The following is an 18796-nucleotide window of genomic DNA, read 5'->3' on the forward strand; positions in this document are numbered from 1 at the left end:
AAAAAAATTCACTGAAAGAATCTGCAGTTCCTAAGAGCTTCTGTAGCTGACGGATAACGAAGTATCTCCGCCTGGAAAGATTTGAGGGCGCTCTTCAGCGTCCTCTGCTGGTTGGTCTGGGCTTTGTACTTGTAGTTCATGCTCAACAGTTTCTCAGCTAGATAGTGCAGCCACAACACGTTGGAATGAGGATTATAGGTGGACCAGCAGTTACTGAGAGAGAGAATGAGAGAAACAATGAGAATCAATGATTTTTAAATAACATTTTATCTGAGGCTGAAGGACATACTTGTTTTCTTTCTTCATTAGACGGTAGATTTCAAACTGATAATCTCCCTGACCCATAAACAACTCCTCATCATTAGAGATATCACATGACACCGTCAGTCCATCTGAGAGAGAGAGAGAGACAAAAAAGTGGTTTCAAACAGAATATTTTCCTATTCATTTGTATCAGGTTAACAATTTGTTCAACTCTTCTTTTACTATTTTTAACAAAACATCTCAATATAGTTTACAACAAACATGTGATTGTTTATAGACATACATATTAAATAAAAGTAATATAAATTTGAACAAAACATGGTAACAGGGTTGCAAATTTAACCTAAATGAAACTCTTAAAAGGACAACTGTCCATTTTTAACCAGCTTTGTATTTGTTACGGTATATAATATATGTGAATGTAACATGGAGGGGAAAAAAAGTTCACATTTCACAGAAAAGCTGGTTGAAAATCAGTGAACTTGACTAGTTTGGGACCAAATATTGATTAGTAGTTAATTTATGGGAAATTTCAATTTATTTATTTATTTATTTTTTCTTGGTGATATGTCGGAAGCTTTTATTTTGACAAGTAAATTTTTTTCATATTTACCTAATTTAGGAAATAGTACGTAAAATAAATTTCATTTTAACAATTGTTTTGCATGTGTTTTTACTCTCTCTAAATTAAATAGTGTGATATATATCAGCTTTATATTGGCCGTCAGCATAAGATATTGGAATCGGCCATCAAAAAAACCCCCATCAGTCAACCACTAAGATTGGTTAACCCTAACCCTAATTTTTGCCCATTTCTCTATTCTTGCCGGGCATTTAAACATCTTAACGTGCATTTCTTGGGCTTAATGAAGTGTACATGTAGGGGAGAATATACAGTCAAACCAAAATTTATTCAGACACCTTCAACATTTCTCACATTATCACAGTTTATTCGCTATAGTTTAGAAAATGGTAATAAAATATGACAAGAACTTAAAGAGTTAAACTGTGTCGGAACAAATTAATCTTGATAATGTCAGATAACTTTCATAGAAAGGTATGTAATGAATTAGTCTGTCAGCTGTTAAATTCTAGAACACAATTAGATAATACCAATTTAGCTCAACCGATTACCAAGCAATGCTTCATTTTGTGGTGTAAAAAGGTCGCATTATCAATTAAAGAAAAAACTCTTAAGCAAACCATGGTCAGGTCAAAGTGTCTGAATAATTTTTGGTCCCATATTTTTATCAGTTTTACTGGTAGTCCACTGTATGAAGAATTTTGGGTATATGTCACAGTTTACTTTTGCTATCATGACTTACATATATGAACTATAGTGTCCTGCACCCACTAGTAAAAAAAATATCAAAAATTATATCTGGTGTCTGAATAATTTTTGGTTTGACTGTATACACATTTTGATGTCACCGCCAGGGAGAAAAAAAAAACCAAACAAACAAAAAATATGTTTATGTTTTGCAAACACATTTCTTTTTTCTCAGTTATTATTTTCTAACAAAATAAAACAAACAAAAAAGAAAGAAGAAAAAGTCCCATTACACATTATAAACAACCACCTGACATGAGAAAAAAATGGTTCAACTATACATATGATGTTTGTCATTTTTTTTTAATTATTGGCAAGAGCCAAGTGCTAATATGTCATTCTTCATCACAACATAAAACAGTTTAGAATTTTAGTATATCAACATGTTGTTAATGGCTTTGCTGTAGCATGTGCAGTCCGAGTCATTCAACATTTTGACATGCAGTGAGGGTCTCTTTCAGAGCACGCAATCTGTGAGCCCACACGGAACAAGCAGATGTCATCGTGCCATCAAGCATGGCCATTAAGCATTTACGAGTCATCTCTCTGCATCGCGCATGTAACCTGCCAAAACTCAAATGTAATCGCGTTTACTTTAGTATTTGAATTTCTGATGCCTTCCGTTTCCATGGAAACCTGTCATTCAGTGTCAGGGGCGGGACTATACTATGGGGCATGTTTGTATTGGGAAGTGACGTCACTCACAGACGATTGTGTGCTGAATGCTAAGAACAAAGGAGGTCATCGGTAAAGGCACCGCCAAAGGCAGCTGCCAATCCAATAGATGAGTGTGAACGAACAGACAGTGCAACCCGGGGCTCCTTATACAATAAATCATTCCGTCGTTTTTACCCCAAATGCAGCGACTATCCCCTGCTAACAGCGGGAGCCACAACGGTACGCACAATAGGTCAATATTCACCATTAACCAAACACTTTTCACCTGTCACACGATCTCTCACTATTTGCACTCCGACTGATGCATGCTAGCAAACAGCCAAAAAGTGCGACGCTTAGGTGCCGCGTGATTCATTATGGATTAGAAGAGAGGAATAAAATATAAGGTAAGGTGGCAAAAAGGCAAATAAGAGCAGAGTTGCAGTGTCGTTTTGCTCACATGCATCTATCGGATTGGCAGATGCCTTTATCGGAGCCTTTACCGATAAATGTGGATATAAATACATATATAAATAAATATGAAAATAAATAAACAAATGTGGAAATAAATAAATAAACGAAAAATTAAATAAATGAGGAAAAAAATTTAAATATACATAGATAAAGAAATAAAAGTATAAATAATTGTTTATTTTTGTTGTTTTTTTTCATTTTCTTTGCATATTCATATGCATATATATTTGTTATTTATGTATTTATTTTTTTATTTTTTTATTTTATTATTGTTATTATTATTATTTTTATTTTATTTAATTTTTTGCTTTTTTACATTTCTTTGTATATTTATTTATCTATTTATTTATTTATAATTTTGTCAGGTTTGGAATTCCATAGCTCAGTGTCAGTCGGGGTGGGAGGCTCAGCACTCTCCTTTGCTTTCACCAATGTTTGATGGATTTGGCACATATTTATCTGACTTCATTCTTACAAGTGCACCGAGAGCCACGGCTGTGATTTTTAGCACTAAGCACTGACCTAGAATAGCAATAAGCATCTGAACAGTGCTGGAAGTGAACTGGTACTGTGTGCAATGCTTTTACAAGCACCAGGAATTATTCTTGTGTATCAGCAGCTCTCATAAACTGATGCCTTTTCTTTCCCTGCTTGAGAAGGCACTCTCTAAACATCACATTTGGTGGATATTACAGCTTATTATAGCAGACAGCCTTCATATGTTGTCTGAATGACATGCTAAGCCACCAATGACTGGTTTCATGTGACATTTAGACGGCGTGTAAACGACTGCATGCACCAAAAGTGTTAATGTAGGATATCAACATTTGGGATATAAACATCCATGGAAATTCCTGGAAGTCTCTGAAGTATTTGAAGGCATTTAGCTGGTAAACTTTGGTAAAGTAGTTAATCACAATGGCTCGTTTTAGCTGTCCAGTATTTTGCAAACAGCCCATTATTTCCTTCAAAACGTATGCATATAGGTCTATATTAGGGCTGCCAGTATATTAAATAATTATTGTGAATATTAAGCTTAATCTCAAATTTTATATAATTTGTATGAGCTGAAAAATAAAATATATTTTATGTGCTGAAATTTGCATCAAAATATATATATATTTTTTTTCCCCTTATCTCTTAATCAGCTCCTCTTAGGCAATAAATAAATAAATACCCGCCCCCCCCTGCTTTTTTTTCAGCTAGACTGCATCATAAATGCAAACTGCTTGTAATTTTCCTTCAGTGTCCAAGCAGAAAAGAGATCTCATTTCAAAATCATGGTTAGAAATATGAGGCTGGTCAATGACAGGCTTCTTTCAGTGTAGCGATACAGAGAGAAATCAGTGTTAGACAATTACATTGACAACCACAAACTGCACTGCACGGGTGGCTCCATAATTCGATCCATTTTGAGGAGGTTTGAAGGGCTGCCTAGATAAAAAAAAATAAGAATAAATTACAGGCAGAAGAAAGAAATGTGCCTTTCAATCCGTACGCATCTACCTTTTACTTTCTTGTTCTCTCCTTCTCCGCTCGCAATCATTGATTTAGCAAATGAAAGAACAGCAGCGGTGTTAAAAGGCTTGTCACATACAGTTCACACAAAGCTGAGCAGAAATGACACCAAGTCCCTCAAAACACAGTCAGCCCTTCGCCTCCTGCTAACATATAACACTCGGCTCTCTCACACTGACACAGGGGGCAGACGCCAATCTGATGTTAAACTGACAGCCTATCAAAGACATCTGCTCACAAAGTCTCAAAACACAGAGAATTTCATTGTAGTGTAAGACACTGTATATCTGCCAGCACAGACTCTTAAGGAATACTGTACATGTTTTTCTTCAGAGGCAAATGACTGAAACATTACATCATGATGTTCGTATTTCACTTACATTGTGTCCTACACAGGCAAAAGTGCATTTTCTGTCCACACTGAAAGTGAAGCTGCTGCGTAACAGATGTTTGGTGTTTAGGTACAATTATGTGGACTGGATTTTGGACCAATCAGGTTTTGGGGTGGGCGTGGCTACTCAACGATGCTGAAATACAACCCCTGAGCAAATGTCCTGTCACTCATTGCTTGTTGACGTCGCTGGTCAGATTTACATGAAATAAATTGCTTTTACTGCTTGCTACTTCATCGCGCCTGGTTGGGAAACTGTGCTACCTGTCAAAGAAAGAGATGAAGGAAGAAAGTTGGAAAAGGCAGAACTGATACTCCACTGAGACGGTCATTCTCAGAGCTCCTTAATCTTTTTTTTCAGCTCCAATAAGTCCTGTGAAACAAAGACAGATGTTTAAAGCTTGAGAGAGATGCCTCAGCATGTAGCCGGCAGAAATTAGATTCTGGCCTAAATTTCATCCTGTTTTCACTTTTCTGTAGCAGTTCAGAAACAACGCAATGAAATCTCAACAGGACTGTGAGCTGAGCGTCTTCAGAAAGAGAGTGAGGGAGAACAAAGCATTTTATTGTCTTGCATGGTTATTACAGTGAATTTGCAGGTAGAAATATGCAATATATATTATCAATATATGCGTTTAGGTATGCACAATATATCGGTACCATATCGGTTATCGGTTAACATTACACGTTTTTTATTGTATTGTATCGGCACTTATTGAATATTTAAATTATGCACACGCATTCCTGTCAGCCATATTACATATTCCATAAAATTTGCAATGTATATTATCAATATATAAGTTTAGGAACCCACAATATATTAGTACAATATTGGTTATTGATTAATATTACAGATTTATTGTAATGTCTCGGCATTGGACTATATTGAATATTTAATTGTGCATGATCATTCCTGTCTATAACCATATCGGTTATTGACTAATATTACAGTTTTTTTTTTTTTATGTATCAGTAATGGCCCATATTGAATATTTAAAGTGTGCACACTAATTCCCGTCTTTTTTTATTTTATGTATTGCCACTGGCTCATATTGAATATTTAATTGTGTATGCTTATTCCTGTCTATAACCATATCGTTTATTGACTAATATTACAGTTTGTTTTTTTTTATGTATCAGTATTGGCCCATATTGAATATTTAAATTGTGCACACTAATTCCCGTCTTTTTTTTTATGAATTGCCACTGGCTCATATTGAATATTTAATTGTGTATGCTCATTCCTGTCTCTAACAATATAAATTATTGACTAACATTATTATTATTATTATTATTATTATTTTTAACGTATCAACCCATATTGAAGATTTATTTGTGTATGCTCATACCAGTCTATATCCATTTTGGTTATTGACTAATATTACACACACACACATACAGTATATATATATATATATATACATATATATATATATATATCAGCCAATTTTGAATATTTAATTGTGCATGCTCATTCCCATCTTTAAACCATATCGGTTGTCATCTGATATTATATATATATTTTTTTAATATATCGGTATTGGTCCATATTGAATATTTAATTGTGCATGCTCATTCCTGTATTTTTTTTTTTCTGTTAAACGTAACATTTAGCAAATCACCAGATGAATATTAATTTTTCAGATGGTGTTTTATTTGGAAATTACTTGCACAAAATAGTACATAATTTCAACACCAGCCATTAATCAGTTGTCAGTCACATAACACAAAATAATTATCGTCAACATTTTAAGAACGGTATTTAAAAACTTTTCAATGGCTGTCAAAGGAAAAATATTTTTGCAGCTAGATGGTGCATTTACAGCATTTAACTGCAGACGATAGCTATACCAACCAACTAAAACTCGACACGAGGTAAAAACTTGGCCCATATTGAATATTTAAATTGTGCACACTAATTCCCGTCTTTTTTTTTATGAATTGCCACTGGCTCATATTGAATATTTAATTGTGTATGCTCATTCCTGTCTCTAACAATATAAATTATTGACTAACATTATTATTATTATTATTATTATTATTTTTAACGTATCAACCCATATTGAAGATTTATTTGTGTATGCTCATACCAGTCTATATCCATTTTGGTTATTGACTAATATTACACACACACACATACAGTATATATATATATATATATACATATATATATATATATATCAGCCAATTTTGAATATTTAATTGTGCATGCTCATTCCCATCTTTAAACCATATCGGTTGTCATCTGATATTATATATATTTTTTTTTTATATATCGGTATTGGTCCATATTGAATATTTAATTGTGCATGCTCATTCCTGTATTTTTTTTTTCTGTTAAACGTAACATTTAGCAAATCACCAGATGAATATTAATTTTTCAGATGGTGTTTTATTTGGAAATTACTTGCACAAAATAGTACATAATTTCAACACCAGCCATTAATCAGTTGTCAGTCACATAACACAAAATAATTATCGTCAACATTTTAAGAACGGTATTTAAAAACTTTTCAATGGCTGTCAAAGGAAAAATATTTTTGCAGCTAGATGGTGCATTTACAGCATTTAACTGCAGACGATAGCTATACCAACCAACTAAAACTCGACACGAGGTAAAAACGCAATGTTGTTAAAAGCGCCTTCATATTTGTGTGTGTGTTATGGCGAGTACGATGGTAATTCTGTGCGAGACAGACTTCGTGAGTGAGCATTAGAGTTGGTGTATATGTCGGTGTGTTGATGCTGGCTGACAGCGCTGCCAGGCTCAGTGAAGGGGCTGTTTGCGTGTGTGCTGGTGGTCAGGTTGATTAATGGGGGGGCTGTGAAGCAGGACTGTGCTGTGATTAATTGGGCTCAGGACCTCATCTGCAATGTTTGATGAGAATGAAGAGAGGAGAAGCAGGCTGGGCCGTTCGAGTGAAGGTGCCACGGCTTCACCCTAATGAAGCTCGGCAACAAGTAACGCTGGGGGCTTGATTGTGTATGTGTGCGAGGACATATCCATTCTCTATATATATTAGGATTAAATATTACAAATACTTCTGCAGTCTCTTTAAGATTCCGCTCATTAGAATTTAAACTCTGTCCTAAGAACCTGGGAGACAATATGACTAAAAAACTCTCGCCTTGGCTTCAGCACTCAAATCATTGGGCTTCAATCTATATATGCCATAATGCACTGGAGGAAAAGAAAAGTATTTTCTCTCTAGGCCTGAAGTATTTGATTAAATTCAAGGGTTTTATGCTACTTTGTATAAATCATGCAGTGTGGTCTCACGTGGGAGTAGCAGATTTTATAGGTGACAGAAAAGTATTTGCAGCTATAATAGAGAAGAGCTGAAGCTCTGGTTCTGAATCCCATACTGGCAAACAGCTATTATCACCCAGCATGACCTAGGAACGACAAGCTTCTAACAGCAAATCAGAGGTAAGCACTTAAGGTTATGTGTGAAGTGGTTATTGGGTGAACTGATAACACCCAACTCCACTCTGAACAGCTGTTCATTTCATATTTCATGTTTGCTATGTTTCCATAAAGGAATAGTTCACACAAAAATCAAGCGTAGCGTTAGTTCTGGCAGGTCACGTTAGTCAAGCTCGCATCAGCTGACTCTCAGCTGATCCCCATCAACCTATGGGAATACGACACCTATCTAAGCATTCATATATAAGGTCCGTCAGTATTATCAGCAGTTGTCGCATTGCTCAATAGCTAATGACCCTCCTCCATCCCCAGCTCCTCCTCTGTCAGTCAGCATTCAGCCTTCTGATTCTCCTTTGAATCAGAATAATTCAAAAATGTGTACATAACATTATTGAACTTTAACGATATCTGCAATACATTTATGTTGGTTCTGTTCTGTTTACCCTGGGGGGGTTATCGCTGCTCTCCCTGCTCTCATCCATGCTAGGCTGCATGGATGCGCAGGGAGTTCTTGCCCAGAACAGAACCATACCGCCAATCCAAACTGTATGCTAAATGTCAATCATCTTTGACAATAGTGGTCCTGACAGAAATTAACATTCTGGTATCATCTATTCACCCTCATGTTGTTTCAAACCACTTTAATAAAAGTTAATGTGCATGAGTTGAAAAAATGACTAAGGGGGTGTTTACACGACACTATTTTCAACTAAAAATGGAAAAAAAAATGTATGCGTTTTGGTCGTTCGTTTACACGACATCGGCGTTTTAATAAAAGTTAATGTGCATGAGTTGAAAAAATGACTAAGGGGGTGTTTACATGACACTATTTTCAACTAAAAATGGAAAAAAAAATGTATGCGTTTTGGTCGTTCGTTTACACGACATCGGCGTTTTGGGGGCCTGAAAATGCAAACTTTTGAAAATAAAAAGGTTTCAAAGTGCAAGTTTTTGAAAATGATTTCCATCTATGTGTAAACTACGAAAATGTGAATTTGTGAAAATGGTGATGTCATGCGCATGTGTATTACGCGGCAGTATAGTGTCACAAAGTGACATCGCCAACTACTGGTCTGGCATACATAATACAGCATTCTTAGTTGTTTTCGCGGGTCTGTGTGAACGGGGATTGTTTTGAAAATGTTGTTGTCTGTATGCGGGAAAAAAAACGCGAAGGAAAACCTTTTCTATTTTTAGTACACTGTTATTGTGTAACTGTAGCCTAAAAAGCACCAAAAGGAAGCCAAGTCATGCAATAACATTTTGAGAAACCGATTAAAAAGAAGTCATCATTCACTGATAACTTTGCATTTGTAGTGCATATGAGTTGTGACCATTGAGTCAAGTTTGACACCATGTGACACACAAGGACCAATGGCGTTTGAGGTCACTGATGTAAAACAATTATATTAAAGATTGGCCCGAATTTTCTCGTTTTACGGAAGCAAAAAGACCTGCATTTAGAACATGTTTTGAAAATGGACTATTGGATAATGCTGAATAATGACACTATTGTCTTCTGTAGAACTGCTTTACAGCTGAATTAAATTCGTTTTATGATTGATGAATTCTGCACCATCAATACTGTTATTCAACTGAATGCTGAATCCACATTAAACCAAGTATATTGTCTTCTATGGAGATGCTTAGGTTACTGAACTGAAGTGAATCAACACTGAACTAACTTGAGCTGAAAAATGACACTATTGTCTTTGTTTAGTTTCTTTACAGCAGAATTTGAATTAGTCTCATGTTTAATGGAGTCTGCATCACTGCTTCTGTTATTTTCTGGTTTATTAATGTGAAGCTGCTTTGAAACAATCTGTATTGTATAAATAGGCTGATTTTGGGATCACCCCATACAGATCTGACACATTTGGATGGAAAACCCGTGCTAATTCAAACTTGACGCGCTGACTGAATTGAATTTAAATGTGCGACTTTTACAAGAGCGTTCACTATGTGAACATGAAACACTTAGCAGCTCAACACCTTAAAAGCACCACGCAGAAAATATCAAAACTACTGGTTGACCTCAATAATCGGACGAACTATACCTTTAACGTTTTACATCATCCTGCATAACTCACACGCACACACTGAAATCAGAAAGAAGTTGTTCTCCGATGTACGCATCACAGGCCCTTAATATAAGATATGCTGAATGTGTAATTCTGCTGCTCTTCTAATTTAAATACGTCCCGGGAGAAGTGAATTAAGTCATTCTTCTTTGTGCAGACTCTATTTGCTTAGGTCATTTTTATGTGAGGACTGTTTGAGGTGAGATTACCCATGCATACTTCTGGATTCTACTCCTTTTGGATAGGCTCTGAATAATTTAATTAATTAATTGATATTTATGTATTATTTCACGCCTTCCTTTCCTGAGATATTCCCTTTAATGTAGGGCTATAGCGGCGCTCCTCTGGGTCCCGTTCCAGACATGTTGAGATCTGCAGGGTGCTGCGTCTTTAATCACGATTCGTTCGGAACGCTGTCCGCGTCTTCTACCGCAAGCATGCTAATCACAGGCCCTTAATATAAGATATGCTGAATGTGTAATTCTGCTGCTCTTCTAATTTAAATACGTCCCGGGAGAAGTGAATTAAGTCATTCTTCTTTGTGCAGACTCTATTTGCTTAGGTCATTTTTATGTGAGGACTGTTTGAGGTGAGATTACCCATGCAGACTTCTGGATTCTACTCCTTTTGGATAGGCTCTGAATAATTTAATTAATTAATTAATTAATTGATATTTATGTATTATTTCACGCCTTCCTTTCCTGAGATATTCCCTTTAATGTAGGGCTATAGCGGCGCTCCTCTGGGTCCCGTTCCAGAGATGTTGAGATCTGCAGGGTGCTGCGTCTTTAATCACGATTCGATTGGAACGCTGTCCGCGTCTTCTACCGCAAGCATGCTAACGGCACACAAACGCTGTGCATTTTGGATTTGTAAGGCCTTGCACACACATGCATATCAATGCTAGAGTGAAGGAATGATTTGTGCAATAACAATAAAGTGGAGAATTCTACACTGGAAAGCTTGGTTCAGTAAATAAACCCTTTTTCTTTCCGTTCAAAGAGTTTTTACTCTAATGTATCGCTCGGCTTCAGTCTGGGCCAGAATTGTTTTTGTGTTTTTTGGTGTTGAATTTGGTTGTGATAACAAAAGTTGAAATGGTTCATTTTAGTTACCGCCTCTCTTTCAAATAATGAAATGCAAACTGGTTCCAAGAATATAAAAAGAAATAAATCAACTGAATAGTGAAAGGGGAAATGAATGCACGCTTGCACAAAATCATCATTGCAGTCTGTCACTGAATATGCATTTATTTTAAATTTTTTGCATGAAAAAGGAATGACTTTAAACAGCATTTGTTTGTTTTTGACTGAAAATGACAGTGCTGGAGGGCTAGAAATGAGATCTGTGCTTTTTTCTGGGGCAGCGAGGAAAATTCAGCCTCCGAACATGTTTTTTGGAAAATCCCATTATGCAGTCATCAGCGTAACACAGACAAAAGCCACATCAGGACTAATGAAGTCTCTCTAATTCAAGGATATAAAAAAGTCATCAAAAGATTTTGATTCTACGCCTTTGACACATTTTTATAAACAAATGCTCAGGAAAAAAATCCCTCATCTTCTTTGATCAAAGGAAGCCGTTCATCTTAATGGCGTAAGATCTGCGACTTTGTTCATGCGCCATCATTTCCAGGTTGTTGTTGAGCCAATCACCTGAGTTGTAAAGGTCATGTGACTAATTCAATAAACAGCAAACAGTGCTCAAGAATAAATGAATTCACATCCAAAAAGCCTCTTAGAAAGTCAAAATACATACAAATGTTGCTTTCAATCTGCATTTTCCAACACCAAAGACCTGCGTGATGAAAAAAAATAAGAGTCTGAAACAAATTGAATACTTTGCTTACACACATAAAAAGTAATGAGGAGCTACGTGTCGATTTGAAGTACTCTGAAAACACAACCGCACTGGGAGACGTTGCTCGCTCGCTCGCTCGCTCTCGCTCTCCGACGTTACAGACCCGGAAAGCCAGTAACACTGTTTCTTCTAAATCTCAGCCTAACAGATCAAACCCAGCCGCAGCACAGAATTACCCATAAGACCCCTGCAGCGGTGGATGAGGCACATGCTGCACGCTAAGAGAGACAGAGACGGGGAAGAAAGTTAAGAAGAGCCAAAGGAAAAACAAGAGGCTTGGCCGTAACATTATGTTCCAGCACCTCGAGCCACTTCGAATATATCAGAGTCACATGTTGAGAAGGGAATTACAGACGGTCATCAGGGGCCCGGGAGTCGGTGACTTGCAAGCATGCTATTTTGAATGAAAGTGATAAAGGCAGTCAGTCTGCTGTCCATAAATGTCAGAAAATTTGTCCTTCAGAGCGATTATGTTGTGCTCGATAGCTTCAGCTCAAATGAGGCATTGATTAAGCACAGCTTTAAAAGGTCAGCAGTTTTGATTTGGAGCTAATAGTTTGCTTGCTGTCGTCAAAAAAGTGCTCCTCTCCAAAAGAGTATCGAGATTAGTTTCTCTCTTACCTCTACTAATACGCAGTGACAGACTCCGCTTTGGTCAAGTGTCAAATTTTCCATTCCAGCCTGAAAAATCACTATTTTTCAGAGCCAAATGGTCAAAGACACATAATCAAAGACACCATAACTGGAAATAAAATTTTATAAAATTAAATCAAAACATGAAAAAAAAATAAAAAAAAATAAATAAATAAACTGGCCCGAACTTCCAACTCAATGCAATGCGTGTAATCAGGGTCTAAAATTAACTTTTTGACACAACGATTTGAGAACATTTATCTGCTATAAATATTTCTCACTAGTAATGGAAGTGAATTCTGCATTGTTATTTAAAAAACAAATAATAATAATAATCCTGCCTCTGCATGACAGTATGACTCTACATTGGAATTTTTGATATGTACCTGTTTTTTGTATATTTAAATTATTATAATTTTTTTTTTTTCAATATTTTGGACTAATCAATTTCAGACAAACCCTAAATGGCATGCAAATACAAAACCAAATGTGGTTTGACGTATCGGTCAGATGGTCGCAAAGACGTAACTCACTGCTTAACTACTATAATATGATGCATTGTTGGTGAAACTAACTAGACACGACTGTTTCCCTAAAATGCATGAACTCAGTCGCACATCCATCGTTCAAACCACATAGAGTTAGAGCTGTGGATAATGACGTCAAGCAGGTTGTAGAGTGATCACTTCTGCTACTTAATCAGTTCAAATGAATGTCAGATTATTGCTGTAAATAACAAACATGGCACTGCTGCACAGTTTCTGTTGTTTTTTTGCGGTTTCCTTGCGTCACACGAATGCACACTCTTCAAAAATGGAGCTTTAATTCTCTTAAACTAAAAGACGTAGAATGAAATGTATGTATGGAATGAAATATATAGATTGCACTGCATGTAAATGTGCTTATTTTGCTCAAGTGCATGATCTATTTAAGTCCGTATGTCACACTAACAAGAAACTATACTTCTAACTGCAGGTGGAGAGCTGTACTTCCAAACAAGTAAGTTTGCAATGCTGTTTACGAATGTTCATTTCGTCAGGAAATCGCTGAACTATAGTTGGCTAAAGACGCTTTAGGGAAACGTACCACGGGATGGTTTTCGTCCAGAATGTGGATTTATTCCAGATCCAAAATCTCTCATCCGAAGAGGTTCAGCTTCCAGCATTATCTGCTGTAAACAGTGAAAAAGTACAGAAATGTAATACATGACATATTGCTCTATATCAAGAGTGAGATTGCTATATACAATGTTACCTATAAGTCTACATATATCATTTTCACATACGTACATTCTGAAGTTTATACCATATAAAAATAGGTTTATCCTCATAGTAAAATTTGTATATGTACATATGCTATCTACATGATGCTTTTTTATATGCAACAATATATAAATTATATATGAAGCTTTATTAAAACAACAAATATAAAGAAATCTGTATGTTTCTGTAAAAAGTGTTTTAAATGTATTTAAAACAAAATACTGTTTTTTATTGCAATAAAGACTTTTTTTTTCTATTTTACTTCTATAATATCAATATGTATTGAGAGGTTTTAGGATGGATATATATTTAACATGACATGTATGTCCAGAAATGTGCTACGCATACATATACATACACGTTATTATATACAATTGTTCCAATTTCTAAAAGGTTTCATATATGTTTTTACTTCAGGACAACATATTGCACATATGGAAATGTAATATATGCACATATATCATATTTGATTTGTGCATGGGTCGCTTTACAATTCAACCCAGGAATGTTGCATTTCCTAATAAAGGTGTGATTTTCTCACGAACTGCACCTGCATATGACAATTTTTGCAGCTTTCAGTATTTCTGTGACACTATCATTGGTGCACTTGTAACTGATTTCATCTTAAACAAACGCAGACTGTGGAGTTATGAAGGAGATTATTCAAAAACATTCAAATGAATGTAAATGGACCAGAACCAAATCCTCGGCTATTCAGATAACCAGCCAACTGTGGGCGAAGAAAGCTTTCCGAAGCTCAGAAAAGAGATGCAGATCACAGCGTGGCTTACCTGGTGCCACACAATTACCCATCATTCTCTGTGGCATTATTCAACAATAACATGCCGCAAACAAACATCTCTTTGTGAGGCTTCTCATCATATGAACGCGAGGCCAGTGTGTCTGGCAGAGATACCAAACAATTACTTGAGCGGGAGGATTTACATTGTGCTGCTGAGCTCGGCGGTATTGTCAGAACGCGCTCGCTGGATTGCTCAGGTGTTGTCAGATAATTTATTTAACATGGAAATTATTCTGCTTTGAGGCAAATTTCAATTACTCTGCTCCACCGGGGGGCAAATGTAGGTTTGACTAAAATGAACATGATGCAAAGATTTAGCTCAGCTGCTGCGGCTTGATTAAAATACCACAAACAATCCGATGGGAAAACCACGTTTAAAGATCCAGCGCTAGTCTGAAACCGAGACAACTGAATTACTGTTGCCAAACTCTAAGCTAATTCTCTTGCTAAATAAGAATTTGAGGCTTGGAGAAAATATACTACCTTCTTTTTAGCAGTTGCACTGAAATTAATTTGATTAGATTTGGCCAGCGTCAGCTGCTTAAACCACACGCACACACAAAAGAAGAAAAAAAACAGAACAGAAATGTTGCCTTGGAATAAATAAATATATAAAAATAAATAAACACATACATACATAAAAGATTATTAGAAATAAAAGAAGATTACATTTATTTGTATTTCGTTTTATTTCAGTGTTTCATTGTTAATTTTTTTCAAGTAATGAATTTTGTCATGGTTTTAATTTTAGTTAACAATATATTTCAACAATATAATAACCCTGGATTTGACTTAGTGTAGAATCTGAAATATTTCCCTCATTTTAAGAATTATAACATTTCTTTTTACTTTTTCTTTTCTTTTTTTCGTGTTTTGATAGATTATTTCATTTTTATTTTATTTTATTTCCAATTATGGTGTCTTTGATTATGTGGACTAATCATTTGAACTTTTTTTACATGTCTTAATTTTTATTATTATTATTATTATTATTATTATTATTATTATTTTAATATTACAATTGTGTTATGTCATGGTGGTGGCTGTTTTATTATTATTATCATCAGTGTTGGGGGCCTTCGATGATCTAATTCAAACATACTAATAAGCAAAAATTACACATTTGTGTTTCATTTGTGTTATTGCTGAATAGTGTTGAACTTTTATCATTATTATTTATGTATTTATTTATTTATTAATATACATTATTTTGTTAACGTAAACGTACACAAAAATAATGTACATTTTTATGAAAATCTACTCCACTGTGAACAATCTTCTTTTACGACAATCTTCACGCAGGCTTCAGTGCTACACAATTGCTCGGTATTCGTCTGAAGACTAGACACGTGTAAAAACCCTACAAGAAAAGCCCGTCCTGGTCACATGACCGCTGTGATCTGCAGAAAGCTGTTTGTGCGCGATGCTTTATTGGAGTTTAATTCCTGTTCTAGCGTGTCCTTGAGCAGTCCTGTCTTTCCTTAACGCTCTCTTCCTATCTGTGCTTTAATGAAGTTTCTCTCCTCCGTGGGAGAGGTAATTAATGGAATGGAGCGGATGAAGAAGAGTCTTAAATTACAATTTGCACTTCAAACCGGCTTCTCCCTTAACCCGCAGTATTTGCATATGACAAGACAAAAGGTGCATCAATGTCAGGCCGAAAACTCTGAAGACTCGTCTCTAAACACTGAGTCTCTGGCTGCTTGCTGTGAGATCGTCTGAGAGAAGAGAGACGGATGACAGACGCGCTCTGAAATTAGTTTATTGAGCGTCAAAGAGCCTGTGGTCAAATGAAGGTGTGATTTACATTAATGAAGACTTCAGTTCCTTCAGCCTTTAAAACACATTCGTATTCTCACTTTTGGGTACAAATTTGTCCCTAAAATATGGTTAAGTAGGTTAGTCCTGTGAAAATAGTGCACTGGAAACAATTGAATGGGAAATTTCATCTAGTGGAAACGTGAGGTACTGCGCCCAAACCAAATCTCACTGAAAGCTCTTTTTTTGTGATACCAACCTCAAATTCGGAACACAACTTGTTTAGATTTATGGCTTTGATTTCTCACAGTTTTAGAGTAAAACATGTTTTGGAAACACACATTCATATACAATTTGGAAATAGTATTTCTGTGCATTTTTCATAACAATAAACAAACTTTTATACCTTTTTTTATTTCACGTTTATCACTTCATCAATAATCTGACAAATGTCTACTTTAAAAGAGACCAAACTTAAGTCTGCGCTCCAAAGCATTCAAGATTTACTACAGTTGAAGTTGGACATGTCTTTTTCAGTTTTATGCTCAAAAAGTGGTTAACAGGTAATAAATGGATTAAATCTACAGAACAAATATAATTTAGTACCATAAATTTACAAAAAATATTAAATAAAAAAAAATACTGAACTAAAATATAGTGCACTCAATTCAGTAAAATAAAAACAGTCATTTTTGACCAAAACGCCAGAAGCACCAAGAGGTTAAAAGCCAACAAATCAGATCTGTGCAGATCTTGACGATACTATAACTGATTCATCTAAATCATATATTATATTTAGTTATGCCTAGAGGGTTTAATTCACACATTAAAGAAATAAAACAAAAGTCACTAACAAGTAGGACGTTCACAAAAGGAAAAAGGCTATTTTCTTCCTTAAAAGCACCGACCAAAACAACACTATTTACTCTAATAAAGCGTTTAAAGTGTAAACTTTCATCTGAAGCTTGTTCCTGCATCAATCTAGATCTTCAGTCCGAATGGGCCAAACAGTTGTTGCAACTCATGCATAATTCATGTTATCGTCGTCCTTGGAAGAAAGCATTAAAGGTTTGGATAGTTAGAAAATCATCCTGCTGTGCCATGACATGATAAATATTTCACACTCGCAGTCTCTCATTGTAAAGCCGCGGCTCTCCTTCATTTTAAAGAGAAAAACAGCATTGATTTACATGTTAGATGACTGGAAAGAGGTTTGAAATTCAGAAGGCATTAAAGATTGCAATCACAACACGGTAGTAACGAGCTCACACACGTGATTTTTACTCTGCTGGTGGGTTATTAACACACACCCTCCCTCAAAAGAAAATTAATAAATAAATAAATACATACAGCATGAACTGATGGAAGCCACTGAAGTAATTAGACACTTGACTGAATGAGTTTTTGCAGTTATATTTCAGTTTATCCAGTAATTAAGTAACTATCTTGTTTTATTATCTTCCCTGTTTGTTTGTGCATGAAACTCGGGGACGATTCAGAACAATAGCACATGATTATTTCTAATTAACTGAAAAAAAATTGCTGAGAATTTTCATGCACAGGTTGGAAAGGTTAGCTATAGAAAAGCTATTTTGAGTCAAAAAAAAAAAAAAGAACTGTCTTGTGAAAAACAGGATGAGGAAATATTAATATTATCACTGAGCATAAGAGTGGTGATTATACTCGTTTCTCTTCTTCTCAGTCAACAGCAGGTCACACGACACTATTTAATTAACCTCTATACATTGCATATTCACTCAAATCACATTTGTTTAGCTCGGGAAAATATTGTGAAATGAAGCGGTAAAGCGCTCGTGGTCGACCAGGTCTTTCATTCATAACTAAAACTTATTTAAAACTAAAAAAAGAAAAAATCTAATAAAAAAAAAAAAAAATGTCAAACTCACAAAAAAATAACTGAAACTTTATAATTAATATGAAAACAAGATATAAAAAAAAAATCTAATTCATAATAATAACAGAAACTATAACAGTATGTCAATGATACTGAAATAGCACTAGTCCGTTTGTGAATATTTGCACAGAAAACACACAAAAAAGTAGGTATTATTTCTAATCGCGATTACAATTACGGATGCCACAATTACGTAATCGTTCAAAGCGGCAATTAATCATTCATAGTCCACTTATGTTATTCTGCACTCTTAAGATATGTTTTTTTATTTCTACATGTTATCTTAAGGGTTTTTCCATTGTTTTAGTTTTAGTATAACATTATAATACCATTCATATTTTTACTTTTTTATAATTTAAAAGAAAAAACCAACCCATTTGTATTTGACATTTGAGGCTTAATACTATAGAAAAGCACTAAAAGT

At 35.2% G+C, this 18796-nt stretch overlaps 1 protein-coding gene across 1 annotated transcript; it reads right to left on the reverse strand.

Moving 5' to 3' along the window:
* Positions 1–6: 6 nt before the first annotated feature.
* Positions 7–2339, reverse strand: LOC107722281 (serine/threonine-protein kinase haspin-like). Its single transcript, XM_016530570.1, has 3 exons — positions 2300–2339; positions 290–392; positions 7–213 (listed from the first exon to the last, which is right to left on the reverse strand). The coding sequence occupies exons 1-3, from the start codon at positions 2337–2339 to the stop codon at positions 9–11; spliced, it is 348 nt and encodes a 115-aa protein (XP_016386056.1). The 3' UTR covers positions 7–8.
* Positions 2340–18796: the final 16457 nt, after the last annotated feature.

Source organism: Sinocyclocheilus rhinocerous, unplaced genomic scaffold (assembly GCF_001515625.1).
Source record: "Sinocyclocheilus rhinocerous isolate Xijiao unplaced genomic scaffold, SAMN03320098_v1.1 scaffold904, whole genome shotgun sequence".
Lineage (NCBI taxonomy): Eukaryota > Metazoa > Chordata > Actinopteri > Cypriniformes > Cyprinidae > Sinocyclocheilus > Sinocyclocheilus rhinocerous.

What these genes read in the sequence shown, in the direction of transcription:
- LOC107722281 (XM_016530570.1), bottom strand. Translation starts at nt 2,339, where the DNA reads ATGACCTCCTTTGTTCTTAGCATTCAGCACACAATCGTCT. An exon ending in CATTCAGCACACAATCGTCT is followed by an intron (nt 393 to 2,299) that starts GTGAGTGACGTC and finishes TCTCTCTCTCAG; the next exon opens with ATGGACTGACGGTGTCATGT. An exon ending in CTAATGAAGAAAGAAAACAA is followed by an intron (nt 214 to 289) that starts GTATGTCCTTCA and finishes TCTCTCTCTCAG; the next exon opens with TAACTGCTGGTCCACCTATA.